The sequence below is a fragment of the Bos indicus x Bos taurus genome, chromosome 4 (genome assembly GCF_003369695.1).
Source record: "Bos indicus x Bos taurus breed Angus x Brahman F1 hybrid chromosome 4, Bos_hybrid_MaternalHap_v2.0, whole genome shotgun sequence".
Classification (NCBI taxonomy): domain Eukaryota; kingdom Metazoa; phylum Chordata; class Mammalia; order Artiodactyla; family Bovidae; genus Bos; species Bos indicus x Bos taurus.
Window position 1 is genome coordinate 55,108,925 of NC_040079.1, and position 20,270 is coordinate 55,129,194.

The 20,270-nt window shown below is 38.5% G+C and overlaps 1 protein-coding gene across 7 annotated transcripts in view; it reads right to left on the reverse strand.

Annotated features, from left to right (window-relative positions):
• The window catches only part of PDE1C (phosphodiesterase 1C), a 536,801-nt gene that overhangs the window by 117,631 nt on the left and 398,900 nt on the right, over window positions 1–20,270 (reverse strand). For all 7 annotated transcript variants that reach the window (XM_027539481.1, XM_027539484.1, XM_027539485.1 and 4 more), the window contains 3 exons: window positions 7,497–7,610; window positions 5,469–5,651; window positions 4,415–4,481 (listed from right to left, as the gene is read on the reverse strand). In XM_027539481.1, the coding sequence (XP_027395282.1) occupies window positions 4,415–4,481; window positions 5,469–5,651; window positions 7,497–7,610 (364 nt within the window). The remainder of the gene's footprint in view (window positions 1–4,414; window positions 4,482–5,468; window positions 5,652–7,496; window positions 7,611–20,270) is intronic.

The window sequence follows — 20,270 nt, forward strand, 5'->3', positions numbered from 1 at the left end:
TACTGGAAAATATAAAACTAAGAGCTAAGCTGAACACACTCCTCACACTCTACTCTTAAAGTTCAGAGTTTTATTTGTCCATAAAATAGTGACTTCAAAATATAGGTAAACACTGTCAAATATGTCTTTGACTTATATATAGCTACTTGTGGATGTTATAAACAAAGGCTGCTTAAGAAATAATTAAAGCAATAGTCATTTGGTTTCTCAGCATATCAAGAGTTTTATTTCAGTGATTAAGGAAAGTGTACTGCCGTGAGCATGCCAATAAGGATGCATGTGAGACCACACTGAACCTAAGCTAGGTGTCAGATGGTCTCCTGGAAGAGATCTTGGCTTTCAGAAACTGCTGGACCCATTGACTCCCACATCAGCCTTCACTGCATTCCAACATCATCTATCCATCCCAATCCTGTTCCTCTCCAAAGATCCCAGTCATGAAGATCACCCTGAGATCATGAAGGGTCTCTCTCATGGACACCAGGGCACAGGGAAACCAACTGTATATAGGGAAAACCAAACATTCCCAGAAAGGTTTCAAACAGATTGTTTCAATTCACATTTAGTAGTAAACCTCACCTTAGCATTCAATAATTTCTCCTCCATTATAAAAAGTAAAGAGCCACAAGGGCTAAACATTTTCTGTGCCAGGCACAGTAGGAACTGTTGATACACATTTGCAAACCCTTATAACCCTAAAAACTTTCTCCAGTTTCATAGATGGCCACCCTAGAGAGATGAGATGAAGTGTCTAATGCCAATACCAGGCAATAATTCCACTGATGCCCCAGTGATAGCATTACTGACAGATGACATTGTAAACTCAGTGAATATGTGCTGTGACCCAAGCCTTAGGCCCTAAATACCCCCAAGAGTGCCTAGGCCACAGACAATGGAGCCATTTAAGATTAATCCAAGACCCAAGGTTCACCTTTAAAGTGAAAGTTGCTCAGTTGTGTCCAACTCTTTGTGACCCCATGAACTATACAGTCCATGGACTTCTCCAGGCCAGAATACTGGAGTGGGTAGCCTTTCCCTTCTCCAGGGGATCTTCCCAACAAGGGGTCAAACCCAGGTCTCCTGCAATGCAGGCGGATTCTTTACCAGTTGAGCCACAAGGGAAGTCCAAGAATACTGGAGTGGGTAGCCTATCCCTTCTCCAGCAAATCTTCACAACCTAGCAATCGAACAGGGGTCTCCTGCATTGCAGGCAGATTCTTCACCAACTGAACTATCAAGGAAGCCCTAAGGTTCACCTTGGCTACCAAAATTGGCACTGTCATATGACAGCCATTGTCTAGCTAATAGTCCTAAAGAAAAGTCCACTGACAACTCAGTAGGTAGGAAAACATTTGGACACATCTGACTATTTTTAATCCTCTTCACTTAAATGAATTAAAGAAGAAAAAAAGCTATCACTGGAAATGAAGAGATAATCATAGTAAAAAGTCAAGATTTATTCTGAATATTAGACCTTAGAGAAACAGAAGGATGGATACTGTGAGAAACGGTGAGATGGATAGTCTCTCTAGCCCCTCATTTTTGGGAGACTTTAGCTCATATTCTCAAATTTCAGTGTTCTTTAGAACCACCTGGGGTGCTCAGAAAAAAATGTTGATTCTTTGGTGGAGGATTCTGAAGAATCCTGGCTTGTGGCCTGGAATATGCATTTTAACAAGCACCTAATTTAACTGCCTTAAACCAATCTTCTCTTCTTAGCAAATTTGGCCCAAGCACTAGTCCTGTGAATTTCCTATTAGTCTAACGTGAAGGAAGCCTGAACCTCCTCATTTCCTCCCACTTTAAACCTGGAGTCTGTCCAGGGTGTCTCTTCCTGAGTCACACAGCATATGCCCTTCTAAAGAACAGCACAATTCTCCATTTCTGATAACCCCACCTTAGAAGATTAGAGATAAAACCACCCAAATTAGAAGTTAGTATTCACTGCATGGAAACAAATAAAAAGAATAAAAGTGCAGCATATTTCAAATTTAGAGATTGGTGGTGGCTAATTATTCTCTTCCTTAAATGTTATTTTGTGCTATGTTCTTACATTAATCACAAAGGTTAAGATGACAGTAGCAGGATGATTATTTTATTAATTGTATTCTCTCAGGCTTTTGGGAAATTTTCTGTAACAGAAGAAAACAATAGCGATTCCATATAAATTGCTGGCAGCGGAGTGAAAAATAACCTTTTTCTAATAACCACTATGTAAAAAAAAAGAATCTATGTCATCTCTCCAGTTCAACTCCAATCCACTGAAAATAAAACCAGAGTCTAGGGACACAGAAAAATATTACATTGTAAAAAGGTCTTGAACTTCCGCAGTAAACAGAGCATACAACCAAGAGAAACAAGAGCTTTAGCCTTCAGCACGTATTAGCAAAGGTGTGGAGAAGGGCAGCAATTCAGAGTTAGTATTCATTCTGAATCATCAAGGTAACTTTCCCCTCCAAAAGACAACATGTGTGCTTCTGAGAATTACTTTTCCCCAAGCATAAAATAACAATTCACGCACATCACAGGTTGTTTCACATTTCTTCAGTCATTCTGTATAGAAAAGAAGCTCCAATTTGTAAGAAATATTTTCATAAATTTCTTAGTACCCATATAACCACCTGTATTTATTTTCACGATAAAGGAAGAAATTAAGGATAAAAGATGCTTTTAACATTCCTAAGACTTTCACTGAAGGTTTCAGATTCAATTATGAAAATCAATGCAACTTCACAGTGGGTGTTATGAAACATCAGATCTTATAAAGTGGTTTCACAGATTAAATAAGAAATGTTGCTGTGAATTATACAATGATTTACTAAGCATTAGAGTTGGGGTTGTAGAGGAGGGAGAGAAAACATGTGTCTTCTTGCTGTATCTTTCCTGAGCACCCTTCCTGTCCTAGATGACTTGACAAGAGACAGAAAATGGTGAACTGAGAATCTGAATACAGAGTTTCCCAAAGTCAGCTAGTGAATGTCCCTGAGACAAGAGAAAGGGAATCAAACTGGCCCTAAAGAGCTCTTTTTTGACAGTAAATTGATCTGATTCTGCGAATAGGGAATTTAAATTATCTTCTGAAAATTCTATCAGGGATACACTTTTCAGGTTTCAGAGAAAGATTAAAATATCTTTGTAGTTGCTCTTCGGCCATTAAGTCATGTCTGACTCTCTGCAGCCCCATGGACTATAGTCTGTCAGGCTCCTCTGTTCATGAAATTCCCCAGGCAAGAATACTGGAGTGAGTTGCCATTTCCTTCTCCAGGGGATCTTCCTGGACCAAGGATCAAACCCATGTCTCTTGCATTGGCAGGTGGATTCTTTACCACTGAGTCACCAGGGAAGCCTATTTAATGAGAGTCAGAATGTTGGAACCTCTTTGACTAAGCTGACATGACTCCGTGTGTAGGTACCAGGCAATGTCAACCAGTTCCGTGATCCTGGGCCTTAGCACAGCCCCTAAATTTAAAAGACCAGTGAGCCTGAATCTACACACATACAAAAATACATCTACACAAGGGCTTCCCTTGTGGCTCAGTTGGTAAAGAATCTGCCTGCAATGAGGGAGACCTGGGTTCGATACCTGGGTTGGGAAGATACTCTGGAGAAGGGAAAGACTACCCACTCCAGTATTCTGGCCTGGAGAATTCCATGGACTATATAGTCCATGGGGTCGCAAAGAGTCGGACATAACTGAGCGACATACACTTTCACTGTCAAGGCCTTTTAGAGATATTCTATACAATTCCAAGAGCTTGTCTGATTGGGAGACATTCTGTAGGATTTAAACTCTTTAAACTAAAGCATTTTGTGACTTTCCATGGAACTTTCAGGTTTTGTGAGCGTTCTGGGGAAACAGTAGGATACATGAAGAGGACGAGGGTTCTGGAGAACGTACTTTCACACATAAAATGTAACTGAGAGCTATCTATCTGCCTATAACTCTGGTATCAAACCTTAGTTCTGTCTCTGCCTTTTTTTTAGTCTCACTGAGTCTTAGTCTCTTCATCTACAAAATGTACATAGAGTAGGTAAGAAGATAATGGTAGAATTATGGTCACAAAAGTTCCTCCTAATGTTGGACATTTATAACCAGAACAAATTTGATCTCCTATGGCCAAAGTCAGACTGAGTCTCATTAGGCTAGATCACTGTACTGATCACCAAACTACTCCAAGAGAGCAGAAAGAAATGAAACTACACAGAATTCCATATTTTTTTTAAAATGGCAGTACAAAGGCTTAAAAATTAGCAATACTGTTACTGAACAGATAAGAAAAGATAATGAAAGAAAAAATTCAGGAATGATTGGGAAAACTATAAATGAACTGTAAATGAAAACTCATTTTCTAATAACAAATTTAACTTTTTATAGGGCAGCATATACATTGTAAGACTTTTTTATTGGTATTACCTTTAATGCTTCAATAACAGCTGGTGGGTAGCTCAGTCCAACCATGTTTGATGTCCGTCTATACATTCTGGCAAAGTCAGAAGGAAAAAAAATACAATATTATATCTTACAAAGAAAAATTAGCAGGCCACAAGTATTACACAAGTATTGACAATTAATAAGAAGTCATATCATCTGATAAACCCAAGGAACCTAAAATTTATTTTACAACCTTTCTCATAGTCATTCAAGGGGCTTAAACGTTCAAATCAAATGAAATTAAAGCAATCCCAAACATGTAAACCATTGGAAACAAATAAACAAAAATTAAGTCTATGTGACCCAAATGAAGTTATTAAAATGGGTCTCCTCTTCGGCTGGAAGTGAATTATAGTGTAGCACAGATAGTATGTAATGTATTATTTTATTCTGAAAAAAGAACTCCTATGGGGGACCCATTTAGAAAAGATTTTTGTTTAGAACTAAAAGATTAAAGAGAACTCAAAAAGAGAACTAAAAGAACTCAAAAACTAAAGAGAAAAATGTCCCAGGTAAACTTTGAGCCAACCACAGCATTTCTAAAACTCTTAATTGTATAGTAAGGATTAAAAGAAGAATAAATCAATTTCTGGAATCTATTTCTCGGGATGGGGGCGATTTAATTTCAAAGAGCAAAGTGACTTACAAAATTGGAAAGTGTCATGGGGAACTCAAACCCCTTGACTAAACTTCTCCCTGGATCAATACCCTCACAAAGCATCTTGGACCTGTTTCCAATGTAGACATCATCCATGTATGTCAAATAATGATGATAAGATATGTCTTTTTTTAAAAATCAGAGGCTGAACTCAAACTAAGTCTTAATGTGAACAAAAAGAATTCCAAGCAAAGGCAAAAAGCTTGTGCTAATGATGCTGCAGAGATACGTTTTCCATCTCTTCTTATTCAAGACTGTTTCCACCCAGAATTTTTAGTATTTATAAAAATACCAAACCTACATCAAAGCAAAGTCTTGAGTTATTAGAGACCAGTGTCCCTTTCACTGCTTTGGTTACTGAATGACAGATATCTTTACCTCTCCACAAATATCCCAGCCTGCACTGCATGGACGATGCTCTTGAACCGCGGCTTCTCCTCGCTTCTTCTGAGCATCATCCCCATCTGCCGTGTGAAGGTGGAGGCCAGCCAGTCTCGGACCTCAGAAGGCACTGCATCTGACTGAATGTCACTGAGCTCATCCTCCGTATCCAGGAGTCGCCTGGACCCAAGAAACAGAACCACGACACAGATTAAATCTGAAGTTAGAGCTCCCTGTTCAAAGCAGCTGTTCCTTCTCTCCAACCCACCTGAATACACAGGTGCAAAAAAACCCATAATAAGTGGGCCACAAAAACATCCAGTACTTTTTTGGGCAAGGCTTGTGAAAGCCCAGCATTTGTGTTTCAAGGTGGTTTTCTCTACCAGACTGGATAAAGGAACAAAGGAGTCGGAGAAGGTCAAACAGTCTCCATCTCAGGCTCTGTGGGCCTGATCCACTGCACTCAGGTGTAACCAGTATCGTGATTCCTTGATGATTTGTGGAATTTGACTGGAATCTAAACCTCTCATTTAAAATGCATCCACAAGATTTATTTCATAGATGGCCAAGTGACATTATTTTGTTTGAAAATAATGGCACTTAAAAACTACAGACAACACTGTGGCAGATTTATGTTGATGTATGGCAAAAACCATCACAATATTGTAAAGTAATTATCCTCCAATTAAAACAAATTAAATTTTAAAAAGTGATAAACAACAATACTGTATTACAAACTTCAAAGCTCTGAAGATCTTAGATCTTAACTGTTCCCACCACAAAAATAAATAATAATTATGTGATGTGATACAGATGTTAGTTAACCCTACAGTGGTAATCTTATGGTAGTAAATAAATAGAACAACACATTGTATACCTTAACTTTTACAATGTTACATGTCAATTACATCTCAATAAAACTAAATTTTAAAAAAGAAAAACAAAAGACTTTGCAAAGTATTACTCAAATCACATCAACTCAGTCTTCTGAAGTAATAAACCCAAATGGCAAATACTAATACCCTCTCTAGCTTGATAGGACATTACAGAAACTTAAATGTCTAAATTTAAGCAAAATTGCCTAAATAATTCAGTTCTTTATTTGAGAATAGTGATTTGGCATGTGTGCTTAGCAGACTTTTCAGACCTAATCATGGATTAGGCTAGAACAGAACATAAACAGCAATAAATTACAATACTGTAAAACTTTAAAAGTTGTATTTTATACTTATGTTAAGCCCTACTAAAAATAAGCAGTAAAAACAGGTGTCAATGAGTTTTTTTTTTTTTTTTTTTCTTTAGATCCTCCAATGAAGGTAAGGGAGAAATATACAACATTTAGTAAAAACAAAAACAAAAACAACAACAACAAAAAAAAAACCATGGTATCAAATTTCCTTAAATTAGGAACCAAGCGTATCACCAAAAACTAAACCACACAATTCTTAAAGTACTGGGAAATCCTATCAGATTGAAATTTGGCATAGAAAAGTTAGTCATCAAAAATACTAATGGTGGAGCTTCTCTGAACTAGGTAAAACCAAGAAAAGCCTTTCATATTTACCAATTCAATGTTTTTCAAAGAAAAGCAAATTTTTGTAACTGGAAGTGCTTTGGTACTTATGGATAATTCAAGTGAAAAGAGTCTTCTAAGAAAATCAATAACGTATCAAAGGATTGAGGGAGGAATATTGGGTGTTTAAGAAAACAAATGCTTCTTCAACCCTTCAAAACCTTCCATTTACACATGGACATCATGAATTAAAACTTGAATGCAGTTTTTAGGCTGAGATGAATAATATGTAATAATTCCACAAGAACTCCACATTTGATTAGAAATTTAGTAATCCTTTTATAAATCAGGATGTACAGAGGATATGTGATATCCAAATCTACCCCATTTGTGAAAACTAAATCTCAAATCAAACCAATCATTTGAATGTTACCACCTACTTGCCATGCGGGACATTTCAAAAAGTCATATAATAGAAAATTTATCATCGACTTCTTGCCATTTTAGCTCACCTGGTTTCATCAATGTACACAGATTCAAGCACGGAGGCTGCATATTCCAAATTCTTCTTGAGATCTACCACTGAAGCCTCCCCTCTCTCTAACTGTTTGACCAAAGATCGTAACCTGGAGGTGGGGGAAGAGACATCATTCAATTAGAATAGAAGAAACAAAAAATAATCCTACAATTAGAGTGAACAGTTTATAGCCATTAAATGTTTTTATTTATCCCAATATATATGAAAGGAAAATACAAATCTAATGATGAAACCATTATTTCTCAAAGAAGCAAGTTATAAAATAAATTCACACTTTTTTTTTCCCCACTATGAAATCAGGAACAAAAATGTTCTCATATACCAGGACTGACCTTGCCCCTCACTTTCTAACTACCTTTCATCTTTCTAACAGTTTCCTAAATTATCAATAATTTTGCTTCTTTTCTGATTTTAATTCTTTTTGGTCCTAATTGGAAAGAGTAAAGCATGACCAGCAACATCACCAAACACTGCTTCAGTTGAAGGTACTTTGTTCAGCTGTGACCATAGAGAACAGCAGTCTCATGGCTCACAGGCGTTCCAAGACAGGCAATGAGACTTAGAGCACCAAAATCACCACAGAGGGCTGCAGAAGGAATACAAGAAGGCAAACTCTTTTACTAGACAGGAAGAATTACTCTGGTGGTGCTGTGGTGGTGGTTTAGTCGCTAAGTCATGTCCGACTCTTGCAACCCCATGGACAGAGAAGCCTGCCAGGCTACAGTCCATGGGATTCTCTAGGCAAGAATACTGGAGTGGGTTGCCATGTCCTTCTCCAAGAATTACTCTAGGAGCAGATAAATACCCTAGTTTTGTTTTTTAAAGGAGTATGGATGATAAACTGAGGTACTGAGGACAAGACCTTTCCCACTGCTCTTCAAGAATTCCCTGGAGTAGGAAATGACAACCCATTCCAGTATTCTTGCCTAGAGAATTCCATGGACAGAGGAGCCTGGTGGGCTACAGTCCATGCGATCCCAAAGAGTCAGACACAATTGAGCATGCACAAGTTCCAGACAGTGTAAGAGAAACAATAAACTCTCCTCTTACTTATATGAACATCATCCCCACAGAGACAGACTTCCTACATATGAGAACAATAAAATGCCAACAGATTATCAAAGACCAGAAACTGGGAACACTGTAAATACTGCAGAGATTTGGAGATTGCAAACAACGTCACTTTGAGGACAAGATTGAGTTTGAATGTATTTGGATTTCCCAGACGGCACTGGTACTAAAGAATCAGCCCACCAATGCAGGAGACCCAAGAGATGCAGGTTTGATGCCTGGGTCGTGAAGATCCCCTGGAGTAGGAAATGGCAGCCTATGGTTTTTCCAGTAGTAATGTACGGATGTGAGAGCTGGACCATAAAGAAGGCTGAGCGCCAAAGAATTGATGTTTTTGAACTGTGGTGCTGGAGAAGATTCTTGAGAGTCCCTTGGACTGCAAAGAGATCAGACCAATCCCAAGGGAAATCAACCCTGTATATTCATTAGAAGGATTGATGATCAAGCTGAAGCTCCAATACTTTGGCCACCTGATGTGAAGAGCTGACTCATTATAAAAGACCCTGATGCTAGGAAAAATTGAAGGAAGGAGAAGGGAACAACAGAGGATGAGATGGTTGGATGGTATCACCAACTCAATGGACGTAAGTTTGAGCAAACTCTGATAGTGAAGGACAAGGAAGCCTGGTGTGCTGTAATTCATGAGGTCAAAAAGAGTCAGACACAACTTGGCGACTAAAGAACAACAACAATGCTTGCTAATTATAACCATCATGTTATATATAGATGCCCAGATTTTATTTATTATATAACTGGAAGTCTGTACTCTTTGACTAACACCCCCCATTTACCACTGCTTATTTTAGAAGGCATTTGTTATCATTATTGCCATTGTTGTTATTCAGTGGCCTTGGTCATCACAGATAACCACAGGAGAGTCATCCTATCAGGATACTTAAGATTATTATCAAGTATCCATTTCCCAAGGCCATTTCCACTTTTTTGACTTCAAAATATTCTCAGGCTTGCATTCATAAAGGCAGGACAGGTCAACTTCTCCACAAGGCATAAACTACTCCCCTCCAGATCTACATGAAAATGATAAACAATAATGAAGGAGGAAAAGCTCGGGATCAACCTTATAAAGTAGACAAGAGGGTAAGCCATACAAAAGAAATTTCCAGGAATTTCAGTGATGTAAAATACAAAAGAAATTAGATGGAGGGTAATGGCTAGCTGACTTGTGAATCTCCATCATGCAAAAGGGAAATATGCAAAGGAAATAAGCAGAGGCCTCTGCACTCTTGGAGGTGAGAGTCAGCCTATGGATCCCATTAGCAGCATTAGGAAATATTCTGGTTTCCCAGGCAGCCCAAGACAGGGAGCTGGCATGGAAGGGTGTACCAGTCACTCACACACACTGGACAGCCAGCCTGCCAAAGAATGGGGAGACCGCAGAAGCAAGCCCTGAGAACTGTTCCAAATAAGGAATGGAAGCTCTTTAGCAAAAAATGTTCCTGGCTAAGTCTGCCTCTAATTCTGACTCTCACTTCAGAAGCCAAACTACCCAATAGGCTGTGTGGACTCTCCACTGGCAAAGTAAAATGAGGGTAAATGTAAGCTTTCTAAAAACTTTCTCCCTTAATTTAGGGCTTAAAGATTCTACCAGGGTTTGATATGAATTTCAAATAGGACCCATCGCAGTTCTCAAAACCTAAGAGAAGACAAAACACAAAAAATTATGAGGGAACATATAAGATGAATAGAAGTAAGAACCAGATGATTCTCTCTTCCTACAAAAGGATGTCCCTAAGAAACAAACAGAAGCAGCTTTAATCAAATAAGTTTTCCTAGACTGAGGAAAAACCTTTAAAGCAGATGAAAAGGGATCAAATAAAACCAGAAAAAAATCCAACATATTCTGTTGTCATTTTTTATCTCTGAAAATTAAAAAAGAAAACATTAAGAAAAATATATTACTTACAAAGTAACAAAAATTCAAGCTAGCCATAGACTTCCACCATGCCCAATATCAGAAACCAATTTAATAACAATACCAGTTTTGGAGAATAATACAGCAAAATTCAAGATATCTAGATATACCTATGGGTTTCCCTGGTGGCTCAGTGGTAGAGAATTGCCTGCCAATTCAGGAGACACAGGAGACATAGTTTCAATCCCTGGTCTGGGAAGATTCCGTGGAGAAAGAAATGGCAACCTACTCCAGTATTCTTGCCTAGAGAACTCTATGGACAGAAAAGCCTAGTGGGCTACAGTCCATGAGGTCACAAAGAGTTGTCATGACTTAGCAACTAAACACCAACAAATATTTACCTATATTTAGTATAATTGTCATGTATATATGAAGCCAACAAATATATTCTCAGGTGTGGACAAGCTCAAAATTTCATCATTCATATGCTTTTACAGAAAACAAAAACAAATACTTTAAGGCAAACTCTGGGATAGTGACCTTTCAAGGAGGATAGATTTGTGGGTCTCCAATTAAATGGATTCTTGATTTATGACTTAAATGTAACAAAGCCAACCTTGACAAAATGGACAAGTAGTTTAAAAACATTAAAAAGGAGTGGCAGGTGAAATATAATGCTCATTATACAAAGACAACTACACGTGAAAACGACTGACCCTTCTTTTCTAGATAAGTTCCTATTCATAGTATAAATGCTTCCTGTGTCACTTTTATGAACTAAAAATTAATTATAATCAGTCAAAAACAATTGAAATTACTAAGAACACTATATGGAATATCATTTTATATCCATTCTTAATAATTCCCAATCCGGGGAAAGTACAGTATTGGGAGAATTAAGTCATGAAAGTACAGTATTGTGGATCAAGTCGTGAAGAGCTGTACATCAATCTGCAATATGTAGTCCAGGACCCCAGGCCAGACCCGGGGTGGTGCTCCCACTCAGCAGTTCAGATCAGCAGCACTGAAAATCATCTCCCCAGAAAGCCCCAGGCATCATGTCACAACGAGCAGAAAATCAGCAGCATAGGGCTTCAACTAGATGTAGTCACCAGTAGAGCTGGACAGACACTGAACACAGCCACACCTATGTATCCAGCATAAGCCAACCAGTGTGACCCGCTGGATTACAACCCAGTAATCCAGCCTGACTCAACAGAGAGCTGTAAACAGAAGCAAACCCCTAGCCCAGTGGCTTCTACAAACCCAGAGAAGAAATGACACAAAATAAAGTATCTTCAAAGGGTGGGAGGGAGGTTGGAGGGAGCTTCAAGAGGGAGGGGACATGTGTAAACCTATGGCTGATTCATGCTGCTGTATGGCAGAAACCAATACTACCTTGTAAAGCAATTATCTTCCACTTAAAACAAGGGTATCTTCAAGATCCCTAAGACTTACTAGAAATTCATATCCACTCCATCTCTCTAGATGAGATGAGTGAAAGGTCCACCAACACTCTGGCAGACATGAAGCAATCTATGCCAACACATCCATGGTGTTATGGAAAACACCCAGAGACATTCACCTCTTTTTATTCAAGGACAACTAACCAGGAAAAAAAAAATTCCAAAAAGATTCAGCAATTAAAAAAAAAAGTAGAGAATCATCTTCAAATTGCAGAGAAAGGACTCACTTTTGAAAAGAAAAATTCACTACTGAAAACACAAGTAAATTTTAGAGAGCATCTGCTTTGTGTTCAATAAAATTCAAGAAAACAGATCTGAGAAACAAAGGTGAAGGCTGAAATCATAGGTAATAAAAGTGGACATACTGAGAGAAGATGTAGTTAAAAAGAAATGAAATCCGACAACAAAAAGACTAAGAATTGAAAAAAAATAGTGACCAACTTTCTATATACCCAGCTCCTATTCGGACTAGGACCTGTCACAGGTGTAAGTTACAGCTTTCCCTGTCCACATAGCTGCTGGCTTCCTGCTTTATGCAGCTGCCACACAAATGGAAAGACCTGGTAGCTCAGTCAGTAAAGAATCTGCCTGCAGTGCAGGAGACCTGGCTTTGATCCCTGAGCCGGGAAGATCCCCTGGAGAAGGAAACAGCAAACACTCCAGTGTTCTTGCCTGGAAAATCCCATGGACAGAGGAGCCTGGCGGGTGACAGTCCAGTGGGTTGCAAGAGTTAGATGTGACTTAGTGACTAAACCATCCACACAAACCCTAGGAAATTCCAGATCCCTATTTTCAAATATTGTTGGGCTTTAGGGGAGCACTCAGGTGGGTGATGCTTCACTGGCCCCACAGTCCGCCCTCTTCTCTAATCCTTTATACTTCTTAGAACATTCTGCCTTGACCCCCACCCCACTCTGCCACCTACAGGCTACCTGTTGGTGAAATTGCTGCTTTGTGAGCAGACTTTCAAATTAGCTCTTTTACCACTAGTCATGAACTCGTCTCAAAAACTGAAAAATGTCTTAAGGTTTCTGGGAATATGGAGGCACCCTTACCTATTTTTCATCATAGTACAGGTTTACCCTAAAGCTCAATCCATCTTAAGAGTTGTCTGAAAACAGCCAAAATCCTTCATACCCATACTACAAACAATTTTTGTGAGACTTGGAGAGACTAGTTAAGCAGAAAGGCTCAGGTGCCTTCCTTTTTTTTCCCAGTAAAGTCTGTCTGGATGTTTTTCCATTTAATTCATTTTACCTAAAAGTCCAGTGTTCCCAAGGACAGGTCCCATGGTAAGCTGTAGTACAGCTAGTTTTCTAATACTATTCAAAAGGATTTTTGGTCCAGGAACCTAAAGGAAGGGAGGGAGGGAGGGAGGGAGAAGGGAAATGTAAAGCAATAAGAATAATAAAGTTTCTCTTTTGAGTGAATGTTCATAGTTTCCAGCACCCCATCCATTTCTGTCACTGTGGCTGCCAGATAATAGTTCCAGTATAGAAGCGCAACACCATTTTAGGAATAGCTCACACTTTCAAACTTTGGCTAGACGCCTTTCTCGTTAAGTGCACGTGTGTGTGTGTGTTCACTCATGTCCTACTCTTTGTGAACCCCTGGACTATAGCCTGCTGGGCTCTTCTGTCCATGGGATTTCCCAGGCAAGAATACCAGAATGGATTGCCATTTCCTCCTCCAGGGGATCTTCCCAACCGAGGGATTGAACACGCATCTCCTGCATTGGCAGGCAGATTCTTTACTGCTGAACCATCAGGGAAGCAGCCTTTCTCTTAAGATAGTGTATCATTTCATTGTGGATGAGCCTCTGCCATCTTTACATGAGTCTTCCATTTCTCCACATAAACACTTTGCTTTCTCTAAGCTTCTCTGCTGCAAGGCATATGATGAAACGTTACATCCCTTCGGCTCCCAGTACCCTCAGGTCCAGTGCAAGTCCTGGATGAACACTTGGAGACCATGTCATTATTTGGATTACAGAAAACTTTTGGAAGAGAGACACTAAATGAGGCAAGACCTGCTCATTGTATTTTGGAACGTGGAAGGCAAGTGGAAAAGACAAAGTCTCTTTTCTTTTCCCACAAAGATAATTTCTAGGACCAACAAAGTTGACTTTATTAGGAAGCAACTTTTTGACTCAACTGTATAACTTAGACAAGCACCCTAAAATGGACTTGGCACAATTCCCTATCCAAGTGAGGTCTGCAAAACCCTTCAACACTAGGCTTCAAGAGCACATATATTTATTGAGCTTTAAATGCTGCTAGAATGAAATCAGAAAAACACAAGCAAAAATAGACTGGAATAAGAAGCCATGAAACATGCTTTCTTCTATCTGTCCATTCTGTCCAAGGTTATTCTCCCTGAGAATGGATAAGCAGTCCTAAAATGCCAGTGTAGCCTACAAAGGCTGTTGTCTCAGACAGGCTTTGTTTAGTTTGAAAGAATGTCAAAAGGAACTGGATCCTTTACAGCACTTCCCGTCCATGCCCCAGTGAATCATGAGCCCTAAAACTTCATTTGAATAATAAAAAAAACCATCATCTCAGTTCATCACATCCATGTATTTGCAAACCAAAGGCGTCTCTGTATACTTTCCACACACCTGTTTCCTCTATGTCACTCCCATTCCTGCCACTTACCTAAATGCCATAGAAAGCAAACTGAAACAACTCCTCCAAATGGGATTGCAGGCTCATGCTTTAATGTCATCCAATGATACCATTTGAATATTTTTCTGGATATCTGTTTGTTTCCATAATTAACATTGTGGTCCTTGAAACATCCCTTCAGCCTTGTCTGGGTGCTCTCTGAATGCAGGTACTGTGATAGGCTCCAGGAGTACAAAGTGGGAATATGCACTGCCTTCTCTCAACTAGGGAAGACAGACAACTAATCAGAACTCACCCCACAAGTACAGCAAGCGTGATGGCAGCATGAGACAGGGGTGCTAAGAAAGCACACAGGAGAGGAATCGCCAAGTCACAAGGCCCTCTCTAGAGGAGGGGATATCAGAGCTGAATCAAGGCCAGATAGACATCAGCCAGGCCAGCAAGATGGAATGGAGAAACTGGTGGACTGGGAAGATAGTGATACATTCAAGGAATCCCAATGTGGTTGGAACTCAGGGGACAAGAAGAGATAAAACTTTAGAAGACAGTGGAAGTCAGACCCTGGTGGACTTAGCAGACCAAGCTAAAGAAATTTCATTTTCTCCTGGAGACAATGGGGAGCCTTTGGAGAAATTTTAAGTGGGATGGGAGTGGCATGATAAGATTGGCATTTTAGAAAGATCAATCTAGCAGACGAGTAGAAGACCATAGGGACTCAGTGAGTAGGAAAATTATATATATTTTTGTTGTAATTAGGCTTGTCTGGTACCCTGAACATATATGAATATTATCTCTCATGTGACAGCACTCTGCTTAGGGTGTTGCATGACCAAGGTGGCAGTATGGATCATTGCTTCTAATAATTTCTGGGAAATGGCTTGTTTTAGGCATACGGTTTCCTGATTTAGCTGACCTCCAAACCAAAACAAAGAATCGGTTCAGTTCAGTCACTCAGTCGTGTCTAACTCTTTGCGACCCCATGGATTGCAGCATGCCAGGCTTCCCTGTCCATCACCAACTCCTGGAGCTTGCTCAAACTCATGTCCATCGAGTCACCAACAAAAATAAAACTGGCAAAAATAGCCCAGTTATGTAAACTTTACCTACTGTCAATGCCATAAATAAAAAAAATGCTTTTATGGTTCTCAATTACACATACTTGAGGCAGACATACAAAGAGATTTAAGTCAATTATCGGGGTCTAATTATCGTTTCACTGAAGAAAACAAAATTGGTACGTAGGTTCATATCTGTATTTTTTCATGCCTCTCTTATAATCTACTAACTAATAAAAATAATTGTAAGGTTATAGAAGATTTTACATCACATCATTCATAAAACTGACATAATTGAACATATACCGAACACTATACCCAGCTGCAAAATAAAACATTCTCTTCAAGCACACATGTAAAGTCATCAAAAACTGACATTATGCTGGGTAACAGCAGAAGCCTCAGCAAGTTGCAGCTAACTGAAATCATACAGATAATGTTCTATGACAACAGTGGAACTCAGCTTGAAATCAGTAGCAAAAAAAAATGTCTAGATATACTCCAAAAGCTTGAAAATCTATGAAGAAACTTCTAAATAATCAAAGATTAAATCAGAATATAATTTTAAACGCTAATAAAAATATGATTCATCAAAGCCTGTATTACTCAAGTAAAGTACTACTTAGAGGGAAATGTATAGACCTTATGTGGACATATGAGAAAAGGAAAAAATCTGAAAATAAGTGACTTCACTATCCACCTCAAGAAATTTTAAAAAGAAAAAATAAATTCAAATAAAGTAAAAGCAAAACATGAACATAAAAGCAAAACTTCAGTAGAAACAAACTTAAAAACAGAAATAATCAATAGAAACCTCTTTTTTTGATAAAGATAGCAAAAAATAAACACAAAAGCAAAACTTTAGTAGGAAAAAAAACTTAATAACAGGGATAATCAACAAAAGCTATATTTTTGAAATCTTAATTAAAGGCCACACAAGACTGATCAAGAGAAAACAAAAGGCACAAGTAGACAACATCAAAAACAACATCCTACAAATCTGTAATAAAAGGATATCACAAGTACTTTTCTGCAGATACATTTAAAATTTTAGATAAAAAGGGAAAATTACATGAAAATTTATCAAAACTGACAGAAGAAAGGATAAAATATGAATATTTCTATACTTAGCAAAGAAACTGAATCCATAGTTTACTGTTTTCCCACAAACAAAACTACAGTGCTAAATCTCTTTATCAATGAATTCATCTAAACATTCGAAGAGGAACCGACACAGTCTTTCAGAGAAAAGCAAAAGCAGAAACATATTCCAACTCATTTTATGGGGCCAACATACTCTTGATTCCAAAACCAAACAGGGACATCATAGGAAAAGAATTACAAGACAGTTTCTCTTATGAACATAGATGCAAACATCCTAAATGAAATTTTAACAAATTAAATCCAGTGATAGAAAAGAAAGCAAACAGTAAGAATCCAAGCAAACTTACAAGAATCCAAGGTTGATTTAACACTTTAAATCAATGAATAAACGTTATTCACTATTTTAACAGGAATAAGAGAGAAAAATCATATGATCATCATAAAAGACTTAGAGAAAGCATGTAAGTGATAAATATCTCAGCAAAGGAATGAACGTGAATTTCCAATACTGGGTCTTTAAAACAGAAATGATATAGCAAAGAATCATACACAATCCTGAAACATGGAAAACTTTCCTATTGAATTAGCTCTAATACTACTACTTCTCTTCAAGATTGTATGAGAATTTTTCACCAGTTTAATAAGAAAAAAGAATGGATAAAAGATATGAGGACTTGAAAGAAAAAATAAAACTGTCACTACAGATGAAATAATACTTAAGATAGGATACCTAAAATAATTCACAAATAAATTATTAAAATCAAAAGGTGAATTAAGCAAGATAACTAGAAAAACAGCAATAAACAATTAGAACATGGTACTATCTACAAAAGCATCAACATAGAAAGTATCTAAAAACAAATCCTTCAACATATAAAAAAGTACCCTACGAAAACTGTAAGATATTATTGTGTGTGTGTATGTGTTCAGTCATTCTTTATGACTCCGTGGATTATAGCCCACAAGGCTCTTCATCCATGGGATTTTCCAGGCAAGAACACTGAAGTGGGTTGCATTTCCTTCTCCAGGGGAAGATATATTGAGAGAAACTTAAATGGCCTAAATAAACATAAGGATAGTATATGTTCATAAATTATAAACTCAATATTTTAGAAATACAAATTTTGCCTAAATTTACCTATGGAGTCAATGTTATCCCAACAAATTCATCACAGGTCATTTGGTGTAAATTGACAGATTGATTTTAAAATTTATTTGGAAATGCAAACAACCAAATATGCCAAATATGGTTTTGATTATAAAGAACAAACCTGAAGGACTTATATTACCAAATATCAAGATTAATTATAAAGCATTTAATCTGGGCCTGTACCCTTGACCACCTCACTATTCTAGCCCTCTCCTCTCAACACCCAGCTGGCATATGTAAGGATTGACACACATGCTTTGATAGTAACATAAACGCAACGTAAGTAGGCAAAGAAATCTGCTGCAAGAAAAATTTAAAAACTAAAAATAAATACTTTTCTGATTATCCTACTCTATGTGTGATTTTTCTATCCCATTAGCATAGATCCATTCTTCAGATGTCCACTCAAGAAAACACTACAAACTCTCCTGGTCACTGTGGGTTTTCTAATGAATATTTGCATTCCTTTTGCTTTCATGAGGCTATGCCGTGGAGTAGTCCTGCGTATTCTGCCTTCTCCTAGTTACTTTTCAACCAAGTAAATCTCCCTTCAGGATGCATGGGTGTGAGACTGAGTGAGTGAGTATGTGTGCACGCCATGGAATCTGTGAACACCAGGCAAAAAGCACTGCTGGTTGAAGAGAAGCCTCATATTTTCACTTCCAGAAGTATTACGACCCAGGGTTTAAGTCTCAGTCCCTTTAGAGTTGATATCAACTTTATTACTTTGCAGTTCTCGCAGTAACACAACACAGTAATTTAGAAAGGAGTTCTCCCCACTGTCATTTTGGTCTTCTGAAGAACTGCTGCTGCTGCTGCTAAGTCGCATCAGTCGTGTCCGACTCTGTGCGACCCCATAGACGGCACCCAACAGGCTCCTCCATCCCTGGGATTCTCCAGGCAAGAATACTGGAGTGGGTTGCCATTTCCTTCTCCATCTAAAGAACTAGTTCCAGTTTATCCCTTACTTGTTTTTACCATCACCCAGCTCACGTATTTTGTTAAAAGGAAACAGTGTAAAAAAACCTGCAGTCTGACTCTAGGTTGGCAGAGATTATTGGAAAAGCATGTTAATATATGAACCCACTCTTTTGGTCATTGTTTTTCAGGAAAAAGAAATAAAAGAAAAGCTGTGAATAAGCATCATTCAGAATTGACCACAGGCCATGCTGCAGACTGTGGAGGGAAAAGTAGATGAAATACTGCCAGGCTGCCAAAAGGTAAGTTCCAGAAGCCATTTTTCATTTGCAGCTATTCATGTGGAAAGAATTACCATCCCTTTCCTCTGCTGATAAACATTCCACTTCAAAAACATCTGTTTCAATAGACTAAAAAATGAGAAGAACTAAAAACATCTTTGAATGGTGGTAATGAGAGAAAGAAGATGAGCAGAAATGAGAAGGAAGCTTGCAGGAACATTCAGGAAGGTTGGAACAACACAGAGACATGTTCCTCTGCATCTTAAGAGTCAACCCAACTCCATGGCTCCCTCACTTGCCTTTCCTGAATTCAGTCCCTTACTCAATCTGAGTTGCATTGTGTTGGTATGATTATCAGAAAAGCTAAAGCTCACTCACCCAGCAAACTCACAGGAATCTGACCATGCCCAAAACACAGTTTTAGTTAAATGCATCTAAGACTACTTATTCCCTCACTTTTTTCTTGTAATAGTGTAAATGTGTGTGTCTGTTAATCGCTCAGTTATGTCCGACTCTTTGTGACGCCATGGATTGAAGCCTACCAGGCTCTTCTGCCCATGGGATCTCCTAGGCAAGAATACTGGAATGGGTAGCCACTTCCCTCTCCAGAGGATCTTCCTGACCCAGGGATCAAAACTGAGGCTCCTGCATTGAAGGTGGATTCTTTACTGTCTGAGCCACCACGGAAGCCCAATAATAGAAATAGTATCAAGTTAAACATAAAATCTACAAAGAATGGTTAAAGAGATGCTGAATTAGCACAGTTCTCTTCCTTAAAATTAATTTCCAGGAGAATTATAGAAATAAAAAACAAAACTCAAAGAAAACTGTGAGAAACTCCTCAGGTCACTTAAGGACACTGCTTTGAACGTGTGAGGGCCGGGCAGTGTGTGTCCATGCTATAGGACAGAAGGCAGCCCCACCAGACCTGGGAGGAAATGGCAAGAAAGGAAGTGTTAGTCTGCTATTGTTTCCCTCCCCTCCTTGGCCTCCAGATCCGCAGTGGCCATCCCCACACCCCTGGTGACTCAGAACTCTGAAGGTCAAGAGATCCCGGAGAGTTAAATCAGGATTGTGGGCCCAATGATGGCTCCACTAAGTTCCACCTAAGTTTCCAAGATTGCCATAGAAGGAAAAAGAAGATGGAAGGACATGTGTGAGAGGCTGGATTGGAACTCATCACCTAAATATGGTAATAGAACCTAT